Raw genomic sequence first — 24006 nt, 5'->3', positions numbered from 1 at the left:
ACCATACAAATTGAAAGGATACTGGGCCTCTTGGAAAATTTACCAGCCACCAGAGATCTTCAGCCTACATTGGCAACCGGCTCATGCTCTTTCCTTCCTATGCATTTCAGAAAGACGACCCTGACGATTGCCCGATAGAACTCAGCAAAGTACAGAGTGTGAAAGTTGTGGCCAAGAAGCGCAGGGACCGCTCTCTCCCTCGGGCCTTCGAGATCTTCACAGACAATAAAACATATGTTTTCAAGGCCAAGGATGAGAAGAATGCAGAAGAGTGGCTTCAATGCATCAATGTGGCAGTTGCCCAAGTGAAAGAGAAGGAAAGTAGAGAAGTCACCACATATCTGTAGGAATTTTTAAGCTGGTCTCACAGTAATTGAACATAGCGAGCATTGCATTATCATTGCCAATGCCAAGAAAAGAGATAAATTCACCAAGTCATGTTGCTTTTTACTAGAAAACAATGGAACAGATGTCCTTGAGAAGCAGAGCCTAGAATGGCAAGATTCCTAGTAAACTCCAGACCCTAACAGCTTTTGTGTTAAGTCCAGAACATCTGCTAATGCATAAAAGGAAAAGGGCTACAGGTAGTGTGGGATTAGGAAAGGAGAAGTCTTTGATATGGAAACTTCTGTATATATGGCATCATAAATTTGTAAGAAAGCAATTTTGAAAGATACCTGGACCATCTATCCTGAGAAAAGCTTAGGCACTTCCAATGAAAACCACAGTCTAACCATTGAAGGTATTTTTTTTTTAATGAAGCTCTATTAGGGAAAGTTGAATTAAGGACACTGAGGAAAACCATATAACTTACTTAGAGACATAAAATTACATTTATCCTCCCCTAATGCAAATGAAGCTAACACATGATAAAATGGCTGTCAAGTTCAGCCAGTTGTGTAATTAAATGTCTGTCTTTAGAAAACTTCTCTGATTATTCTTTTTAGAGTCAGAAAGTGTGATCTAGTGGTTCAGTGATGGAATGCTTGCCTTACATATGGGAGACCCGGGTTCAATTCCTAGACCATGCACCCCCCACCAAAAACAAAAATGGAATCTTCTACATTTTACATACCTGGATATATCTCCTGCCCAGGGAAGTAAGTGTAAGATAGCATAACAAAGAAAACCAGCCATGGATGTAACCAATGTACTGATGATTTAGGTCCACAAAATGTCCTCACAACATTTTGTGCTTGACCAAACAACTGAGCACCATTACTTGGCCAAGGTGACCCAACCATTGCATGGACTATCCTTCCAACAAAATGAGACAAAGATGGAAAAATGGGTTGCCTATTTGTTTTTAAATTTCCGAAAGTGATGGAAAATTATCGAAAACCCTTTAATCAGCAGCAATTTATGGAGCACCTACTCAGCAACAGCTACAATGCTTAGCCTGAAGATAAAGAAAAAAAGACCCAGCTCCTCTCAAGGAGTTTATAGTGTAGTGGGAGAGACAGACATGTAAATAAGAATTAAAATGTTTTGGGTCAAGTGCCTTGATGGAAGTATGCACAGGCTTCTGTGGGTCCTGTGGAAACATTAGAGAAGGTACCACCTTAATCACTTTTGAACTCAGAGTAGGCTCCCTCACCTTTTCCCAGAGGTTTTAGAAACTGAGCTAGTCTTAAAGAACTAGTAGGAATGTTGTGGACGGACACAGAGCAAATGGGCAGTAGAGGGAACCACCTCGCAAAGGCAAAGGAGGGAGAGAGAACATGGTCCATTTGCAAAATTGCAAGTCATTTGCTAGAAGTGGAACTTCAGGCACTAATCGGGAATTCTACAGAGTGATGCTGAAAAGACCTAGGGGGCCATAGCATGAAGGGCTTGCTTCCATCTAAGGATGTTAATCTTTTTCCTTAAGATGGTAAAGCACTATTAAAATGGTATAAGTAGATTTGCATTTAGAACAATAACCTTGAAGATGGATTGAAGAGATTCCAAAACTGTAGCAACAAGACCACTTGGAAGGTGGGGAGGACTGGATCAATGTAATAGCAGAGGAGATAGAGGGAAATGGACAGGCAGGAAAAATGTTACATTAATAAAATTGGATTGGATGGAGCTGGAGAATAGGAATGGAAAGGAAGTAGTTTTTGATGACTCCTAGGCACTTACTTGGGTAACTTGGTAGATGATGGTGACAGTGAATGAACGAACATTCAGAAGAAGCAGTAGCTTGAGAGGTGAGGCAGATGGTCAACTGAATTTTGACATATATGGTCAGAACAAAGAGAAAGGGGATTCACCTTGCACAGAGGGACTTATCTTCCTCATGAAGTTTGCAGAAAAGAGTGAGGATGGGTGTAGTTGTAAATTATTCACTAACCATTATTTTAAAATCTGCCAACCCATTCTTTCTTCTTTTTTGTTTTTTCTTTTTTTGGCTTAATTCTTTTTTATTTATTTATTTTTATCATCGCCATCAACTTTTTTTTCTTTTTTGTGAAAAATAACAAGCACAAAAAAGAAATAAATTTCAAAGCACATCACAACAATTAGTTGTAAAACAGATTTCAGAGTTTGTTATGGGTTACAATTCCACATTTTTAGGTTTTTACTACTAGTTGCTCCCAGACACTGCAGATTAAAAGAAATATCAGCAGTCAAACTCATTCGTTAAACCCTACCTTCTCGGTACAACTCCACCATCACCATCTTTCTTCCACTTTTTAGGGGTATCTGGGCTATGCCCTTTCTATTTCATGTTGGAAGGGGCTCCAGATAATATGAGATAGGGGGATGGAACTAGTTGATGTTCAGGACATATCTGGTCCAGGGACCCATCTGGACGTTGTAAGTTTCTGGAAAGTTACCCAAGTGCCTGGAACCTTTCTAAAATCTTATATAATGCCTAGGTGTTCTTCAGGATTTGCAGACATGGTTTTGGTTGGGGTTTGGTAAACTATGATAGATAGCAATGTCTAACTGAAGCATGAGTAACAGAGTAGCCCCTCGAATCTATTTGAACTCTCTCAGCCACTGATATCTGGTTTAATTCTTTTTTTTTCTATTATTTTTTATTTTATTTATTAAACATACCAACATGCAAACACAAACATTCTTACCATATGCTCATTCCATTCTACATATATAATCAGTAACTCACAATATCGTTACATACATCACATAGTTGTATATTCATCATCATAATCATTTCTTTGAACATTTGCCAAGCCATTCTTAATATTCATTGGGTAATCCTAGGTGATTCAATCAATTAGGCAAACTTGGTAACAAAGAGGAAGAAAGTATTAAGCGACAGTACTTTAATCATGAATAATTTGAACGCTAACAATGTGTTCAAACCTTTTACAGCAGAGAGGTTACAGTCAAACACTAGGGTTATTCTTTTATTCACTGAATGCTTGTCCTAAGAAAGAAGAGGATGGTCCTACCAGCTTAATTTGTGGGGAAAGACTTGTCTTTGTTGCTTGCTACAAAATCTTTTTTATTTAATTAACTGGATGTCTCCAGTTTAGAATGCAACTCTCAGAGCCTTTGAACCAGACCTAAGAAGAAGCAAATTATAAATTGTAAATAAAGATTCTTCTGGTTTCATTCTGTGATGCAGTAATCCTAAATGCATGCATATTCTCCTGGGTTGTGAATCACCCTAGGAATCTCAGAATCATTATCTACCCACCAATATTTCTGGCATTTCTGCCCTCATTAACAACTGGTTTACCACAAGACTGGCCTTCCCAGGAGGGCTGCTATTCCTGGTCTTGATCGAAGAAGAAACCACTTTTTTAAACATGTTCAAACCTTAAAAATGTTAGTATGCCTAAAATTATAATCATGGACAGAAAAATTCAAGTGGTTTTCATTTTTATTTCAGTTTGATTGTTTTTACCTTCCAGATAGCCTTGGAAATATAAATGTTTATGTGAGGGACTCTTATATGGTTATTTCTTGAGAAACTGGGGTTCAAAAGAACGAAAAAAATGTTCAGTGCTTTTCTAACACTGAGTTTTCTATTAAATCCTTGGCTAGTGATGTTAACGGTCATTTACTGGGTCACCTTCAATTCACCCAATTTCCACAGGCCGACGGACTTACAGGTCTATTTATAATGTTGACATTCTCAGGCATAAGTAAAGATTACATAGTTAAGGCAACATTACCTACTCTAGGAAACAACCATAAGCTACAATGAGAGAATATGTGAGCTGAATGTAGGGTGCATGGCAAAGAAGTCAATACCAAGTTTAGATATTTCCAGTACCCCAAAGCTAAGTTTTTATTTTTTTTTTATTATTTTTTTTTTTTTTATTATTTTTTTTACGTGGGCAGGCACTGGGAATCGAACCTGGATCCTCGGGCATGATGGCAGGCAAGCACTGTTACCTGCTGAGCCACCATGGCCTGCCCCCAAAGCTAAGTTTTTAGATGAAGGATCAAGAAAAACCTGAGATATAAAAACCCAAAGACCCTCCTGAAAGACAAAGAAATTAGAAAGGCAGGGAGGCAGCTAGGAAGCTGCAGATTCTAGGGAGAGGGGCACAGGCTCTGGCTGTGGACATATCAGCTCCTAGCACAATTTGAGCAAATTGCTCATCTCTTATCTCTACATTGCGTTAATATTATCTACAAAGTGAAATTGGTGTGAGGCTTAAATGTCATGTAAAGGCACTGTATTAGTTAGGGTTCTCTAGAGAAACAGAATCAACAGGGAACACTTGCAAATATAAAATTTATGAAAGTGTCTCACGTGACCGTAGGAACGCAGAGTCCAAAATCCACAGGGCAGGCTGCGAAGCCGATGACTCCAATGGATGGCCTGGACGAACTCCACAGGAGAGGCTCACCAGCCAAAGCAGGAATGCAACCTGTCTCCTCTGAGTCCTGCTTAAAAGGCTTCCCATGATTGGATTTAGCATCACTAATTGCAGAAGACACTCCCCTTTGGCTGATTACAAATGGAATCAGCTGTGGATGTAGCTGACGTGATCATGACCTAATCCTATGAAATGTCCTCATTGCAACAGACAGGCCAGAGCTTGCCCAATCAGATGAACAGGTACCACAACTTGGCCAAGTTGACACCTATCCCTAACCATGACAGTCCACCCCTTGTCAACTTGGCACATATATATATATATATATATATATATATATATATATATATATCACCTTAGACCATACTTAATTTCCAAATGAAAACAAATAAGCGCACATTTTTTTTTTTCTGACAATACTCAACTGTCCTGCATATAACTGGAAACACATTAAATCTCTCCAGAATAGCGTGCAAATCCTTGGGCAACATTCATTCTTAAACTTGATATCTTACAACTTAAATAGTATAACACAAACAAAACAGCATTACAGTCCTCGTTTCTGTAACTGATCACGTGGTTGAAGTTCATATTTATCACTACCTTCTTCCACTACCCATTCCATGTTCCCTTTCCCCTCAGCAAGCACTTCAGCTGGCCATGGTTCTTTGCCTGGTGGGGTGACCCAAACCTTCATTCCTGAAGTCTCAGAGCCATTAGTGGTCCTGCCTGGATTGTGTTGTTGCAGTTTTCCATTGATTTTAATCACAGGGCATGGTAGTACTAATAGACGTCCCAGGGGATCTCCTATATTCCAAGAAAACTCTTCTTTACCTCCATTATGTAGTTGCAGTCCTACTTCCTTCTGATAGTCAGGGTCAATTACCCCAGACAATAATGTAATCCCCTTCTTGGTGTGTTGATCCAGAGGCATAAGTAGCCCAAAGTGGCCAGGTGGCAATCTTAACTTCCAGTTCAGTGGTATCACTGTTGTTTCTCCCGGAGAAAGCACACCCCATTTTGGAACTAAAACCTGTAGACCAGCAGAACTCAGGGTAGCAGGGACAGGAAGCAAAAATTTTCCTAGTGGATCACTAGGAGTAATAGTGAGTGGCACCACACCCATTTCCACCCCTTGGTTCCTGGACCCATGGATCCTGGCTATGGGAGAAACAGCACCATACAGTGGACGCTGATTCAGAGCATACACAGCTTCCTGGAGAACATTACCCCAGCCTTTCAAGTTTTTGCCACCTAGTTGGCACCGTAATTGAGTTTTCAAAAGGCCATTCCACCGTTCTATCAATCCAGCAGCTTCTGGATGATGGGGAACATGGTAAGACCAGAGAATTCCATGAGCATATGCCCATTCTCGCACTTCATTTGCTGTGAAGTGTGTTCCTTGATCCGAAGCAATGCTATGTGGAATACCATGACGATGGATAAGGCATTCTGTAAGCCCACGGATAGTAGTTTTTGCAGAAGCATTGTGTGCAGGGAAAGCAAACCCATATCCAGAGTATGTGTCTATTCCAGTTAGAACAAATCGCTGCCCCTTCCATGAAGGGAGTGGTCCAATGTAATCAACCTGCCACCATGTAGCTGGCTGGTCACCTCGGGGAATGGTGCCATATCGGGGGCTGAGTGTGGGTCTCTGCTGCTGGCAGATTGGGCACTCAGCAGTGGCTGTAGCCAGGTCAGCCTTGGTGAGTGGAAGTCCATGTTGCTGAGCCCATGCATAACCTCCATCCCTACCACCATGACCACTTTGTTCATGAGCCCATTGGGCAATAACAGGAGTTGCTGGGGAAAGAGGCTGACTGGTATCCATAGAACGGGTCATCTTATCCACTTGATTATTAAAATCTTCCTCTGCTGAAGTCACCCTCTGGTGTGCATTCACATGGGACACAAATATCTTCATGTTTTTAGCCCACTCAGAAAGGTCTATCCACATACTTCTTCCCCAGACCTCTTTGTCACCAATTTTCCAATTATGGTCTTTCCAAGTCCCTGACCATCCAGCCAAACCATTAGCAACAGCCCATGAGTCAGTATACAAACGCACCTCTGGCCAGTTTTCCTTCCAAGCAAAATGAACAACCAGGTGCACTGCTCGAAGTTCTGCCCACTGGGAGGATTTCCCCTCACCACTGTCCTTCAAGGACACCCCAGAAAGGGGTTGTAATGCTGCAGCTGTCCACTTTCGGGTGGTACCTGCATATCGTGCTGAACCATCTGTAAACCAGGCCCGAGTTTTCTCTTCCTCAGTCAATTCACTGTAAGGAACTCCCCAAGAGGCCATAGCTCTGGTCTGGGAAAGAGAAGGTAATGTAGCAGCAGGAGTGGTAACCATGGGCATTTGTGCCACTTCTTCATGTAACTTACTTGTGCCTTCAGGACCTGCTCTGGCTCTATCTCGTATATACCATTTCCACTTTACAATAGAGTGCTGCTGTGCACGCCCAACTTTATGGCTTGGTGGGTCAGACAACACCCAACTCATGATAGGCAACTCAGGTCTCATGGTAACTTGGTGGCCCATGGTTAAGTGTTCAGTCTCTACTAAGGCCCAGTAGCAGGCCAAAAGCTGTTTCTCAAAAGGAGAGTAGTTATCTGCAGCAGATGGTAAGGCTTTGCTCCAAAATCCTAAGGGTCTGCGTTGTGATTCTCCTATAGGGGCCTGCCAAAGGCTCCAGACAGCATCTCTATTTGCCACTGACACTTCCAGCACCATTGGATCTGCTGGATCATATGGCCCAAGTGGCAGAGCAGCTTGCACAGCAGCCTGGACCTGTCGCAGAGCCTCCTCTTGTTCAGGTCCCCACTCAAAATTAGCAGCTTTTCTGGTCACTCGATAAATGGGCCGGAGTAGCACACCCAAATAAGGAATATGTTGTCGCCAAAATCCAAAAAGACCCACTAGGTGTTGTGCCTCTTTTTTGGTTGTGGGAGGGGCCAGATGCAGCAATTTATCCTTCACCTTAGAAGGGATATCTCGACATGCCCCACACCACTGGACACCTAGAAATTTTACTGAGGTGGAAGGCCCCTGTATTTTTGTTGGATTTATCTCCCATCCTCTGACACGCAAATGCCTTACCAGTAAATCTAGAGTAGTTGCTACTTCTTGCTCACTAGGTCCAATCAACATGATATCATCAATATAATGGACCAGTGTGATGTCTTGTGGGAGGGAGAAACGATCAAGGTCTCTGCGAACAAGATTATGACATAGGGCTGGAGAGTTGATATACCCCTGAGGTAGGACAGTGAAAGTATATTGCTGACCTTGCCAGCTGAAAGCAAACTGTTTCTGGTGGTCCTTACTAATAGCTATTGAGAAAAAAGCATTTGCCAGATCAATAGCTGCATACCAGGTACCAGGGGATGTATTGATTTGCTCAAGCAATGATACTACATCTGGAACAGCAGCTGCAATTGGAGTTACCACCTGGTTGAGTTTACGATAATCCACTGTCATTCTCCAAGACCCATCTGTTTTCTGCACAGGTCAAATAGGAGAGTTGAATGGGGATGTGGTGGGAATCACCACCCCTGCATCTTTCAAGTCCTTAAGAGTGGCAGTAATCTCTGCAATCCCTCCAGGAATACGGTATTGCTTTTGATTTACTATTTTGCTTGGTAGGGGCAGTTCTAGTGGCTTCCACTTGGCCTTTCCCACCATAATAGCCCTCACTGCACGAGTTAGAGAACCAACGTGGGGATTCTGCCAGTTGCTCAGTATGTCTATGCCAATTATACATTCCGGAACTGGGGAAATAACTACAGGATGGGTCTGGGGGCCCAGTGGACCCACTGTGAGACAGACCTGAGCTAAAACTCCATTGATCACCTGGCCTCCATAAGCCCCCACTCTGACTGGTGGTCCAGAGTGACGTTTTGGGTCCCCTGGAATTAATGTCACTTCTGAACCAGTGTCTAATAATCCCCGAAATATCTGATCATTTCCTTTTCCCCAATGCACAGTTACCCTGGTAAAAGGCCGTCGGTCTCCTTGGGGAAGACTTAGAGGAAGGTTAACAGTATAAATTTGTGGCAGTGTAACAGGTTTCTTCCCCATAGGGACCTGGCCTCCCCTTCATTCAAGGGGCTCAGGGTCTGTAAACTGTTTCAAGTCTGGAAATTGGTTAAGGGGCCGTGACTCTGTGTTTTTGTAATTCAGGTTAGACTTCTGTTCCCTTGACCTAGAACTCTTTTGTTTATACAGCTCCAACAAGAATTTAGTAGGCTGCCCTTCTATTGTATTTCTAGGCACCCCATGATTTACTAGCCAATGCCACAAATCTCTGCGTGTCATATAATTTTGATGCCTCCTTTGAGTTTGTTGTCTATTATAATACCCACGTCTACCCTGTCTTTGGTGATTAAGTGCTGCCACCTGGCTTCTGCCAACTCGGGATCCTGTCATCCCCATTGTGTTTAAGGATTCCAGCTCAGTGACAGCAGTTCCTACAGTAATATCTGACCTACAGAGAAGTGCAACCACAGAGCTCTTGAGGGATGATGGTGCTAGTCTCACAAATTTATTTCTCACTGTTCTGGTAAAAGGTGCATCCTCTGGACATTCCTGGGGTGTAAGAGCAGGCTTTGCATGATAAATCCACTCTAACATCCCAATCTCTCTAAGCCTCTGGATCCCCTCATCTACATTATACCAGGGCAATTCTGGCATTTCAACCTCAGGTAATGTTGGCCACCTTTTGATCCATGTTTCAACCAACCACCCAAACAAGCTGTTAACACCTTTTCTAACTGCTCTAGCTATAACATTGAATGCAGAATCTCTGCTTAGTGGGCCCATATCAATAAATTCAGCCTGATCCAGCCTTATATTCCTCCCACCATTATCCCACACTCTTAAAATCCATTGCCACACATATTCCCCTGATTTCTGTCTATATAAATTGGAAAACTCACACAGTTCTTTTGGAGTATAACGTACCTCCTCATGTGTGATACTTTGTACTTCACCTTTAGGGGCCTGTTGGGACTTTAGTCTAGTTATAGGTCTAGAAGAAATGAGGGGTGATGGGGGTGGGTCATGAAAAGAATTAGAAATATCTTCCAAGCCATTTGCTTCAGGGCTTTCATTTGCAGTTTCATCTGGTGAAACAGGATTAATAACTTTAGGGCTAATCCCTTCAGGAGGAGGTTGGGTGGCCAATTCCTCAAGGCAGGCTGGAGGTGGGGCGGCTATGTCCTCAGGGCAGACTATTACAGGGTTATCTAAAGAAGGCTCAGCATGGTCTAGGGTTTCAACCTCACCCCCAACATCATTATCAATCCATACATCACCATCCCATTTTTCAGGGTCCCACTCCTTTCCAATCAATGCCCTCACTTTAACGGCAGACACCATGCAAGACTGAGATTTCAGTTTATGTTGTAAAGTTGCTACTCTAACAATAAGATTCTGAGTCTGATTTTCAGAGATCTCAAGTCTACGGCTACAGGAAATAAAATTTTCCTTCAGGATACTCATAGAAACCTCTACATCTTTCAGACAGCACTTAAGCTTCTTGTTTGAAGCCTTAAGCCCATCCCTTTCACCCTTTAATGTAGACAGTGTATCTAACAACAACCAACCAACATCTCTATAACTCTTATTCCTACAAAACTCTGTAAAGGTGTCAAAAACATTATCCCCCAGAGTCTGGCTTCGTACAAGCGAAGCATTAGGAGAATCAAATGATGATATTTTGACTATCTCCTTTGCCAACTCAGTCCATGGATTGGGAGTGTCATTCTGATTACGGGAATCAGAGTCCTTAGTGTCTCTGAGCCCAGTCAGAGTAGAAAACCATTCATAAAAACCCATTTTTAAGATTCTGTTCCTTAAGAACCACTCCCGGTACCAAGATGTATTAGTTAGGGTTCTCTAGAGAAACAGAATCAACAGGGAACACTTGCAAATATAAAATTTATGAAAGTGTCTCACGTGACCGTAGGAACGCAGAGTCCAAAATCCACAGGGCAGGCTGCGAAGCCGATGACTCCAATGGATGGCCTGGACGAACTCCACAGGAGAGGCTCACCAGCCAAAGCAGGAATGCAACCTGTCTCCTCTGAGTCCTGCTTAAAAGGCTTCCCATGATTGGATTTAGCATCACTAATTGCAGAAGACACTCCCCTTTGGCTGATTACAAATGGAATCAGCTGTGGATGTAGCTGACGTGATCATGACCTAATCCTATGAAATGTCCTCATTGCAACAGACAGGCCAGCACTTACCCAATCAGATGAACAGGTACCACAACTTGGCCAAGTTGACACCTGTCCCTAACCATGACAGGCACCCAGCAGAGAACCTTTAACTTAGTAGGTGCTTGATAATGACACTACACTTTTATTTACCCCTAAGGAAAGAAAAAATTCTACCAATGAAACTATGACACATGCCTTAAAGATAACCATCTAAGTAGTGCTGTTACTTCAAAATGTCTTACATCCATTCTAAAGCATTTGACAGTTTTTCCTGACATTTTGGTACCTTGCTTGGTGTGTGATAAATAATCCACTTGTATCTCCTTCAATAACAAAATGTAACATGGCTTTGTCTCCTTGTTGATGTCTTCCTTTCTTAGGTAAATTACTTGGTGTCACTTTGCAAGCAAGCCTATAGGAAATTTGTGGTCACTCTTCCAATGGTGTCCCTTTGGTTCACTAATGTAATGTTTCATCCCACACCTCTGTTTCTGTCCTGTCCTATGTATATGATAATTTTTGTTTTTAAGTCAAGTCATATTGTAATCTTTTTAAGACATATTAATCATTTAATACAAGAAGTGCCAGCCATGAATAACTCAACTGAAGTGGCAACACAAAGACCAAGTTCCTGCATCAGTGGCAATGACTCTGAGTCCCAAGCCATTCGCGGTGGACAGGAATGTAAGAGACACATCCCCTGATGGTAAGACAAGTCCCAATTTCAGAGACATTAAAATGGGGGCCGAGGGCAGAAGAGGGGATACGAATCTTAAAATAGATGAGCAAAGGTAAATATTAACTGAAGAGTTCCACATGGGTTTGATTCACAGTAATCAAAACTGTAAAAGATTTCTATGATCAATAAAGCATATTACAAATGTAAGAAATTTTCCATGATAAAGGTTAAAATGCCCTCAACGCACCCATTCTCAAAGATATGGGGGCCGAGGGCAGAAGAGGGGATATGAATCTTAAAATAGATGAGCAAAGGTAAATATTAACTGAAGAGTTCCACATGGGTTTGATTCACAGTAATCAAAACTGTAAAAGATTTCTATGATCAATAAAGCATATTACAAATGTAAGAAATTTTCCATGATAAAGGTTAAAATGCCCTCAACGCACCCATTCTCAAAGATATGGGGGCCGAGGGCAGAAGAGGGGATATGAATCTTAAAATAGATGAGCAAAGGTAAATATTAACTGAAGAGTTCCACATGGGTTTGATTCACAGTAATCAAAACTGTAAAAGATTTCTATGATCAATAAAGCATATTACAAATGTAAGAAATTTTCCATGATAAAGGTTAAAATGCCCTCAATGCACCCATTCTCAAAGATATGGAATCACCGATCCCTGTGGGTGTTTAATCTCTTCGGATGGGAGTAAGGATGGCTAATGTCCACATATAAGCCATATTTCTGGTGCCTCCGAATTCCCCTTCCTGAGCTCTCCTTTATCTAAGTCTCTTACCCAGCAAGCAGGGAAGCTGGGTAGGGAATGGTGGTGTGGGTTTGAGGGTGTACCTGGTGTGTCTTTTACTCATTTTTGCAGATTGGGAAGGCTGAGGGTCAAATGAAGATGGTGTGTGTAGAGGAATTCCAGATGAAATACAGAGGAGGGTTTCCACAAGAGACCTTCAAGGAGAGCTATACCAGAAACAGGAGTCTGGAGGCAAACAGGAAATTGGAGAACCAAGGGGGAGCAGAACGAGGCACCGAGTGGGAGGGGGTGGTATGTGTGCTAGGCTGCATGAACATTAGAGAAGGAGGGCAATTCCCATGGCTGGTTTTTCAGGGGGGTTTGTTTGTTTGTTTGTTTTGTATGGGCAGGCACCGGGAATGGAGCCCGGGTCTCTGGCATGGCAGGCGAGAACTCTGCCTGCTGAGCCCCTGTGGCCCACCCCATGGCTGGGTTTTTGCAGGACACTTGCCTAGGTGAGAAGGGTTGGACTAGACATGCTATGATGAGGTAGATTTCCACCTCCTCATGTGTGTCCTTCAGTTACCAGGTTTCACAAGGTCTTATAGACATATGCGTCCCAGAACAGCCAGCTCTGCAGGGAGCCTAAGTTCCTGAGACCTGCCAGGAGAACCTGGGCTCGACTGAATACTTCCCATATTGACATTCTTTTCATTCTGCCTCTCCCAGTATATACTGAACTGGTCAACTTCAAAGAAAAGCCTTCTGGGGGTGGGTTGGGGAAAGGCTAGAAATCCTTGAACTTCCTCGTACATTTTTCTATGAGATGATAATCAGACGTATTGCGTTTACATAGTTTGTTTAAGCCTTTGTGGAGAAGCCTTTTTAAAGCTGACATTGAATAGAAAGAAAATGCATTTCCCCTGTCTTTCAATCAGTAAAATGATGTGGATTCACTTGGATACTGAGAACCTAGAGGAGTTAAAAACCTCCTCAAGCAATGTACTCAGTGCTAATAATGCACTCAAATAATGTAAAAATGTAAAGTAATCAACAGATTCATTAGTTCCTAAGAAGGGTGCTCCATGAGACAACATTGGAAACCAATAATAATAAATAGTAACTAGTAAATGCCAATTCTACCTTCTGAATTCTTCTTTGCCTTGTTTTATTTAAGCACCAGCCCACTCATATTAGTACATCCATAGTACACATTTATACACATACACATATGATATTATTTGTATATACATGTGTATGCAAATGTAACACACAGGTGTTAATGACCATAAAACAATCGTTTTCACATGCACTTTATAAAAATTAATTGCATTCCTTTATTATCTTAGATATATCTCTTGTTCCCATCTTCTCTGGGATTTCATGACATCAGAAGAAACTTTATGGATTTTCCACTCTTCTTAAGAAAGAGTCATTTCTACACACCAGATTTCCTTTGGGATGATTCTGTTCCCTCTTAATTCAGAGCTATTGTAATGTGGAGGAAATGTTTTTCTCTTAAAAGAGAAAAACAATGTTTCTATTTTCCAAACTAGCTCATAAACACAAAAATCAGAATAGAGCCCATCTTTTTTATTTAACCAAAACCACAGTTTGGAAATGTCCATCTTGGAAAATTAGTCATTAAATATAATACTGCAGGGTAAGTGTGCCTTAAGTGCTGATTCAGCGAACAATTTAATGAGGACCCATGCAAACATTGCAGAGGGATATCGTATGCCTTTCCACACAAACACCCCTCACTTACATATTCGTGACCTTGGCATCACCAAGATGCTCCTGTTTCCTGAAATCCTGTTGTCCTATCAGCCTTAGGTGAATACAAATACAATTCCATTGTGGCCAATACCATCATGATGAGATTCCAATGTAAGGAAGCCACCAAGAGAATTTGAAGGAACCAAACAAACTAGCCAAATTCTACTATGAAAGGAGATTCAACATTTATCATTCAGTTTACAGCCTCACAGGCTCCTAGATTGGGAAGACTCTTAGGCTAATCTCTCCTCCCCAGGCAGAAAGCCCCTCCTTGTCATCTTTGACAGTTGTCATCCCACAGAAGTTCAAACACTCCCAGGGACAAAGAGCCCATTGCTTTATTACCAGTCCATATCTTTTTAAAATAAGTTTTTCTTATTATGAAAATAACATGTATTAACTGTACAAAAATCACAAAACACCCCTAAAAACTGTTAAAATACAATAATACTCATGAACTCAGAAAACATTCAATGGATATGTTCTGAAATGATTCCTATCAAATTATTCCAAAGTTGTCATTGTTTTTTGGAAAACTATCTTACTGTAATTTCCATCTTTGAGTCCTGATTCTCTCAGCTGCAGCCACACGAAATGTCTGCTCCCGATTCCCAAAGACAAGCCTTCAAATAGTTTGATTAAAGTATTTATTTAACAAAACTTTATTGAGTTTCCAAGGTATGCCAGATACTATACTAGGATGTGGAGACTCAAGATGAATACTAAATCATGCCTGTCTTTAAGCAATTCAATAAATAAGTAAATATTAATTCATTCAATAAATAAATAAAGCACCTCCCACATGCAGGTCCTATGAGGTTAGGCAATCAAGACGTCCCAACCCTTGTGAAACTTATACTCTCGTAGAAGAGAAAGATGTTAAGTCTCCTCTTAATGATTAAATTCCCATTGTACCCAGCACCCCATATAAGAAGCACAACTTCCATGAGAGTGTGAAACAAGAAGTCTGATGCAGTCTAGGGCATTAGGGAGGGTTTCCTGGAGAATGGGGTATATGACCTGGCATCTGAAGTATGAACAGGGGTTACAAATCTATGGCAGAGGGGGAGGAAAAGCAGACCAAGAAAAGAGAACAGAATGTGATAAGACTGTGGGGAAAAAACGAACACAGCATGATAGAGGAACCAAAACAGAGAGCAGAGATGAGAGGACAACCCATGAAGCTGGTGAGATGGGACAAGGTGGAGGCTGCAGGATAAGCCATGCAGACCATTTTGGGTTTAAAACAGGGGTGTGGCCTGATTCAGTCTGTATTTTTTGTTTTTGTTTTTCAAGTTTCTCTAGCCACTGTGGAGAGAATGTATTGTTGGGAAGGCAAGAATCAAAACTGGGAGGAGAGAAGGCTATGGCAATAGCCCAGGCAAGAGATATGAAACGTGAAATAAGATGTGGCATGGGAAATGGAGAGAAATGGAGGGTTGGAGAGATACTTAAGAAATGAAAATTACAGGATTGATGGGATCCTGCCCCAGGATTCTGGCATGTGTGGATCAGTTGTTGGGCTATTCATGATAAAGAAAACATTCAAAAGGGGTCAGGTCTGGGGGAAGTCTTGTCTGAATGACAAATGTGCGAAGGACTCATTACCCTGTGATGTGGTGGGCACTCGGGAAACAGAGTAGGGAGTCAGCAAACCCTTCACTAAAGAGGTGATATTTATTCTGAGTCTTGAAGAATGGATAGAATTTTACCAATCAAAAAGAGAAAAGTCTTTCTATACTTAGGGAACAGCATACGCAAAGACTCAGAGTCAAATTTAAGTTGAGAGATGGTGTAAATGGGCAAGCATGAGAACAAGGGTCACTTATTTGTAATTATTTTATTTGTACCCTTATTCAAAAAATTGTTTAAAATGGCTTTAGAAATATATACTTAACTAGATTTTTTAAAGTCAGTGTAGTGGGAAAGGCTTCTTCCTTTCCATCTGTCGGCAGCCATCAGGTAAGCAAAGATGGGTGCCTATAAATACATACTGGAGCTATGAAGGAAGAAGCAGTCCGATGTGATGTGCTTTCTTCTGAGGGTCCACTGCTGGAAGTACCTCCAGCTCTCTGCACTCCACAGGGTCCCCCTCCACCATCCCACCTGGCCTGATAAAGCGCGCAGACTGAGATACAATGCTAAGCAAGGTTAAGTCATCTATAGGATTCAAATGTGCTGTGCTGGCCGCAAACACCCTATACCTAAGAGTACAACCTATGGTAAGCCTTTCCATCATGGTGTTAACCAGCTGAAGTTGCTAGAAGCCTTCAGTCTGTTGCTGAGGAGCAAGCTGGACACCACTGTGGGGTGCTGAGAGTCCTGAATTCTTCCTGGGTTGGTGAAGATTCCACATACAAATTCTTTGAGATTCTCCTCATTGATCCGTTCCATAAAGCTATCAGAAGAAATCCCAACACCCAGTGGACCACCAAGACAGTCCACAAGCACAGGGAGATGCATAGGCTGACGTCTGCAGGCCACAAGAGCTGTGGCTTTGGAAAGGGCCACAATTTCTACCACACTGTTGGTGGTTCTCACCCTGCAGCTCAGAGAAGGTGCAATACTCTCCAGCTCCATTGTTTTCACTAACATAAGTAATGTTTATAAAATTCATACCTAATGAATCATTTAGGACAGTCATGTCTACTTAAAAGTATTCTTCGTGAAAAAAAAAAAAGTCAGTGTAGTGGACATTGTGATGTACAGAGGATCTCCTTCAGTGAAGGACTTGATCTGGAGCTGCTGGAAGTGCTGTCATCCTCTTGAAGGATTGCCTCAGCTGCAGAGAGAATCACCTGTTCAAGTCATGCCTCTTCCCCAAATAGTTGATATCTTATGATTGGCTGATGGGGCTATATGAAGACCTGGTCACTCTGGCCCAACTTGGGACAACTCTGAGGAGGTGATCTAACCCCAGATTTCCCATGGGTTCACCAAGGGTATCAGATCTCCATTGAAGCTCAACTTCTCCCTCTGCCCCATTCTGATTCCTCTCCCTTTCCTTCCACAGACGTTGATCCCAAGGGCATTCCTTAGTCAAAATCCTGCACGTCAAACTCTGTCTCAGAGTTTGCTTCACTGAGAATCCAATTGCTTGACAGTAAATAAAGACACTAGGGCAAAAGGAATATAAAGAAGGAAAAACAGTCACCAGCAGGAGATACGTGCCATGAGGTTCTACACGTCAGCAAAAGCTAGAGTTGAGAATTGACTCCATGATTTTATGCAACCAAAGTTAAGAGAGAAATTCAATCAGATACATGAGTCACAGCTTCCCCGTCTAAAAATAAGTCAGATGACCAGAGGAAGAAAAGCTCTCCAAATAATGAGACTTGTAAACTTTTCCTATACAGCTACACAAAGAGGACACTGTAATATAGGAACAAGAGAGGATAATAAATTGTTTTGTAAGGATGTGGAGGTTATAAACCCCAGTTCACAAATTCAAACATGTGAATAACACAGTTTTCTTCTTATATATTTGAATATGCTTTATTTCTTGAGACCCAACCCCCACATCACCTGCTGGCAAAATATAATCCTACTGGGTTCAGGGAAAACTTAGTCAACTGAAGGTATTCTCAGTTTATGTGGGTTTTTTCCACATTTTCTCTTCTCAGCAAGTATTCTTCCAAATCTATTGTGGATGTGAGAAAATTCATAGCTTAGTCTTTTAGGGACATGAATTTTTTAGACTTGAAATCCTGACTTTTGAGACACAAAACTCTATTTTCTCAAACTATTATCTCTGCTGGGAGTTTGGGAAGTTTATTCTGAAATTCAAAGGCTTACAATTTACTCAATTATTTTTCTCTGCATTTCTTTGTAACATCCTTTTTTGAGGTCATGGATACCTCATACCTAGCTTGAATGAAGGAGTAGGGTAGCAGGGGGAGAGCAGAAGAGTGCTGCAGGAGATTAAATGAATAAAAAGGCATTTTAAAACTACATTGGTTAATTGCTTGTTTTTAAATGACATTCCTCAGTGAAGACCAATATCATAATGCCAGAATATAGAACAAATAAAAGTAATTTGGGTAGGAGCTCAAACGTGGCCCTGATAGCATCTGGTAAGACACAATTAAGTCAAGAATACATTTTAGAGTTGAGGAATGAATGAACTGTAGAACTTTCAAGCAATCTTTCACAAGGATCACCCAAGTAGGATCAGGATTCTCTCTATTTATTTACATAATCTTTCCATACTTAGAATGTTTCCTTCCAAAAAAGCAAAGCGTTATGAAGGTTTTTCTTTGTTTGTTTTAAATAAAAGCCCTTGAGAAAAATGCGATGTTCCCCAAAATGAAAAGGATACTATGCAATTATGCTTATTTTGGTCTCTGCTACCAACAAATAGGCTGAAGCATAGCCAGTTTGTTTTACATTTCAAACCACTGGAAAAGATAGGCTCAGAGGAAGTGAGTGAAAGTTTAGAGGTGCTGAGGTTATAGGGACAGTAATAGAGCAAAGTATATATGCGTTAGTTGCAAAGTTCAAGAGCGCAAAGAGACCCCTGTACACGGGATTAAAATAGCAGATGCACGTAGAGCTAGGCTTGTTGATGATGTTAAGGACATCAAGAGACTAAATTGATGTCCTGGAACACATGAGATCAGAGTACACCACACTTACACATGCAAATGAAAGCTGCCTCTTGAGAGGGGCTTTCTTCCAATGAGAATGGATGACGTGGGAATACTCTTTATCTAGATAATGAATTTTGGTAGTCATTGTCCCTAAGGAAAATAAACAGACTCATAGCTGAATATTTTTGGTGCCATTAAGGGGAATTATACTATTACTGTTAAATTAGTCCCTGACTTTATATATCCATGTTAAAGTTTCAATAATAGTATTACAATGACATGACTGGTTAACTTCATAAAGTATTTGAAAGAGTGTAATTAGAGAAAGATTATTATTTTATTTAGTGTGAAATACTTCAGAATAGAAATAGGGATAAAGAATAATACAATGAATCCCTTGCAACTATCACTTAGTTTAAGAAATTAAGCTTTAAGACATTCCCACTTGTTGAATTTTGCAAATAATATTGAATGCATTATATGATGTATCATGGGAACACAGACTTAGGTACAAAAGATCTTCAGCAAGTGACTGCTTTCTTACTTACACAGCACATAGGGTCCAAAAGGACAGGAAAAAAATAACCACCTTAGCCATTCCTCAGTTGGTGGATGGGAGCTCCATACACTCTGCTTCATGCTAGAAATGAGGGACCAATTGTAGCTCATCCCCCCAATTGCCCAGTGTCTCTGCAGACCTCTCTTTGCATCAGGGATGAAGGACATTTGTACTGCCTGCGTACTGGCCTTTTATATCCTCCAGAAGGAGGGGGCTCTGCCAATGAGCAAACTTTGTGCCCTGGCAAGCAGCTGGAGCTGGTTCAGATTTAATGTAACCCCACCTGCCTGCAGTCTCTTGTGAAATAGAAACATAACACCTGCATGCCAACAAGCACGAGGGGAAAAGGAAGGGATGTAGGCAAGGCAGGGAGTCATCTGCTGAGTATGTCCATGACTTCCCCAGCGAGCATCAAAGAAGAATTTCCACAATTATCTGAAAAGGCTATTAAAATACTCCTTTTTTCCAACTCCTTATATATGTGAATCTGTATTTTCTTAATTTAATCAAAGCAATATACCTCAATAGATTAAATGTAGAAACAGATATAAGAATGGTTCAACTTCTATTAGTCCAGATGTTAAGATAGTTACAGAAATTTTAAATAATATCATTTTCTCACTAATTTTTTTTGGTTTGTGAAAATGTAATTATTTTATTAAAAGTGTGTTATTCGTGTTAACATATAATGGGCTTGTTATTATTTTAAATGACAATGAATATAAATTTCTCAGTTTATGTTATAATATGGCAAATACCACTAACTTTGATTCACATAAACAAAAGCTTTCTGGTATCCTTAATAATTTTTAAAAGTATCAAGGGGTCCTGAGATTAGAAAGTCTAAAAACTGCTGTTCTAGGTTATATCTGGGTGGAATTGCCAGCTTATAATTTACCTATACTATTTCCAAATTATATTCCAAAATGACTGTACCAATATAAACTTGTACTCACAATATACAAGAGTGCCTACTGCTCACATCTTTGTTCAAATTCGGAATTGTTTCAGAATTTTTTCTCCATGTAATTGGTGCCAAATCAGATTTTTTCCATCTGATTGTATTTCTCTGATTACTAGGGAAGTTAAGCACTTTCCTTGTATTTATTAACTCCTCAGATTTTCTCCTTGAATTTCTTGCTTACCTTTTTTGTCCATTTTTCCATTAAGTTGTTTATCTTTTCACTTTAATTTTTTAGGGGTGTTTACATTTTCTAGACATGTATGTTAGTTTCTTTCCTTTTTTTCACTTTTTAATTTGTAACTTTTTATTGAGGTATAATTTATTTTTAAAAATTCACATATCTTAAGTGCTCAGTTTGATCATCTTTGACAACTGTATATGCCCAAAACAGGATCTAGACTATGACCCCAGAAAATTCCTTGTGCCATTTGCCTATCAGTCCTTCCAAGAGTCAACCCCATATATTAGTTTTGCCTATTCTATAATTTTGCCTAAATGGAATCATACAGCATTTGGCTTCTTTCTTTCAACATAATGTTTTTGAAATCCATCCACACAGTTACATGTTCCAGTGTCTCATTCCTTTTAATTGCTGAGTATTATTCCACTGTATGAATATACCAAAACTTATTTAGTTTATCCATTCTCTAATAGATGGACATTTGGGTTGTTTCCACTTTGGGGCTTCATGATTGACTACTATGAACATTCTTGTACAAGCCTTTATGTGGAGATATTTTCATTTCTTTTGGGTAAAATAAGAAATGGAATGAAACATCTTTTAAATGCATTTTTGACTTATGTCTATTGTCTTCCATATAAAACTTTTCACCTATTTTTCACATTTTTAATCTCTTCATCTGTTGGTGCTGTGTGCGGCATCTCTTCAGATTCATCTCACAGTTCACTCATTCTTCTCTAGTTGTGTCTAACTTGCTGCTTATCCAATTCACCAAGTTTTCACTTCAATATTTACATTTTCATTTCCAGAATTTCCATTTGGTTCTTTTTAAAATCTTTCTGGTCTTTTAAAATACTCTTCTTCCCTTCTCTTTTTGTCAGTCCATATTTTACTGTTTTAATGATTTAAAGCAAGGTATCCTTACACAGTATTTTCATTTTCTGAATGTTTTGCAGTTGTAATAACATTGCTTAATGTTTCTGTTAACTCTTTCTATAGGTAGTTTATTTCCTTATGTGTTTATAGTTCTGGTTTGTGAGTTCATGTTGGTGAGACTATGTGATAATCTGAAACTGTTATGTACTCTCAGAAAAGCCATGTTTTTTCTGAATCCAATCTTAGGGTGAGGGGGCAGACCTATTGTTTAGGGTGGAAACTTTGATTCGATTGTTTCCATGGAGATATGGCACACCCAATTGTGGGTTTTTGGATTAGATGGGGCTGTGACTCTGCCCATTCAAAGTGGGTCTTAATTCATTTACTGGAGTCTTTAAAAGAGCTCACATAGAGAGAAAGAGCTCAGAAGTAACAGAGATGGAGACATTTGCAGATTCTTGGAGTGCTGAAGGAGATACTTGGAGTGCCGACAGACAGACAGACACTTAGGCCTGAAAGTTTGGAGATATAGAGCCCAGCAGACTTCACCATATGCCTTCCCATGAGATGCTAAGCAACCCACAAGCCAGAAGGATCCATAGGGGCTGAGAGAGCCATTTGAAGCTGGGAGATGATACATGCCTTCCCAGATGTCAATCAGCCTTTCTTGAGTCAAGGTATCTTTCCCTAGATGCCTTAGTTTGGACATTTTTGTGACTTTTAGAACTGTAAACTTGTAACTTAATCAATCCCCTCTATAAAAGCATTTCCATTTCTGGTACATTGCATTCCATCAGCATTAGCAAATTAAAACAGACTGTATCTGTGAGATTTATGCTGTCAAAATTGTTTTGATTATAAATTCCCTCAGGAAAAGTTTTTTTCATTTCCCTCTCTACCAGGTGGCAGAGGTGCTATCAAACTAGAACCACTTCATGTGGTTCTTGGCTTGGGGTGTCTGGACCAGTCAGGTTGTATAAAATTCAAACCTCAGACCCATATGTAGACAGATCTGAATTCTTATTTTCTGCCCAGAAACTAGATAAATCAGAAAGCTTTTTTTGTCATTTCTCTGTGCCTAAACATTTTTTTCTCATGGTGGCATAGCCCTTTTGAGGTTCCTAGGATTATGCAGAAGCCTTGGTCTACCTCCCCACCTTGCATGAGTTCAAGAACTCACCTCTTGTCATATATCAGGAATTCAAACCTCTTGATTACCAAGACCACCAAATGCCCCCTAAGCAGGTTATCATGGATATCACCTCATCACTTTCGGTCTTTGGGAATGTCCCTTTCTTCCTTAAGAGCACAATATTTTAAGTATTTGTTATAATGGATCCATCATTTATAGAAGTTTTGTATTGATAAGTTTTTCAGGGGACCTAATCCACTACACTGAGAAAAACAATCTACCCATTGTTATTTTGCTCCCACCAAAGTCACCAATGAGTAAAGGTCACTGTTCCATCCTTCTCCAAGACAGAGATCAACTACTTTGTGATTAGGAAAAGGATTCTAGCCAGTTAAAGACAGACACATACTAACAGAGAAACTTCCAAATATCTGGAAAGTTCCTACCTAACCTGGTAAATATCAGGCCCTAAGAGTCCCTAGAACACTCAAAAAGTTGACAAATATGGGGAGCTTCCCATAGGAACATTCCAGGAAATCTAATTGGGAACAAGGAAATGTGAATGATTTGAATGAACAAAGTAGGTCTCATGTGGGTTCTATGCGCTTTCAGTATTTGAACACACTTTCTTAAAGCATCTATTCTGTTTGCTTCCTTTTGTTTTCAATCAAAGAAGCAGCTGAGTTGAAAAAAAATAAAATAACACCTAGACTTGCCAAAAACAAAAATTTTCCTAGTGACACTCAATTTTAGGCAGGATTTGAAAAAGGGAATATTACTACTTTGGAAAACTACAACCAGTTGAACTTGCTAGTTTAGCAATGCATTATTGTTAGACTTATGAAGAAATCTGTGCAGTTTTCCTCTAATTCCCAGCCCCCAGATGAACGTCTTTCTTTCCTAATTATTGTTTGAGAATCAGAACACTTGTGTTAAAGGATTTTTACTCAATGGCAAATAAGGGAACAGGTGTAAACAAGTGGTCAGAGAAGAATGAATTTTAAAGCCCCAGCCATTTATACAAGGTGTTCTAGTTTGCTAGCTGCTGGAATGCAATATACTAGAAATGGAATGGCTTTTAAAAGGGGAATTTAATAAATTGCTAATTTATAGTTCTAAGGCCGAGAAGATGTTGCAATTAAAGCAAGCCTATAGAAATGTCCAATCTAAGGCATCCAGGGAAAGACATCTTGGTTCAAGAAAGCTGATGAAGTTCAGGGTTTCTCTCTCAAGTGAGAAGGCACATGGTGAACACAGTCACAGTTTCTCTCTCAGCTGGAAAGAAAGGCACATGGTGAGCACGGTCAGGGTTCCTCTCTCATCTGGAATGGCACGTGGCGAGCACAGTGTCATCTGCTACCTTCTTCTCCTGGCTTCCTGTTTCATGAAGCTCCCCAGGAGGTATTTTCCTTCTTTATTTCCAAAGGTCACTGGCTGGTGGACTCTGCTTCTCCTGGCTATGTTGTTCTGCTGTGCTCTCTCTGA

At 40.4% G+C, this 24006-nt stretch overlaps 1 protein-coding gene, 1 long non-coding RNA gene and 1 pseudogene across 4 annotated transcripts in view; 2 read left to right on the top strand and 1 right to left on the bottom strand.

Moving 5' to 3' along the window:
- The window catches only part of VEPH1 (ventricular zone expressed PH domain containing 1), a 261065-nt gene extending 257111 nt beyond the window's left edge, over nucleotides 1-3954 (top strand). For all 3 annotated transcript variants that reach the window (XM_077160878.1, XM_077160876.1, XM_077160877.1), the window contains one exon: nucleotides 111-3954. In XM_077160878.1, coding sequence (XP_077016993.1) covers nucleotides 111-347 — 237 coding nt within the window. In that variant the 3' untranslated portion in view covers nucleotides 348-3954. The remainder of the gene's footprint in view (nucleotides 1-110) is intronic.
- LOC143684168 (uncharacterized) overlaps nucleotides 1-24006 on the bottom strand; it is a 95869-nt gene that overhangs the window by 16623 nt on the left and 55240 nt on the right. The window lies entirely within an intron of this gene.
- LOC143682166 (large ribosomal subunit protein eL15 pseudogene) lies at nucleotides 16193-16812 on the top strand (annotated as a pseudogene).

Source organism: Tamandua tetradactyla, chromosome 5, assembly GCF_023851605.1.
Source record: "Tamandua tetradactyla isolate mTamTet1 chromosome 5, mTamTet1.pri, whole genome shotgun sequence".
Classification (NCBI taxonomy): domain Eukaryota; kingdom Metazoa; phylum Chordata; class Mammalia; order Pilosa; family Myrmecophagidae; genus Tamandua; species Tamandua tetradactyla.
This window is presented reverse-complemented; position numbering and strand designations above follow the sequence as displayed.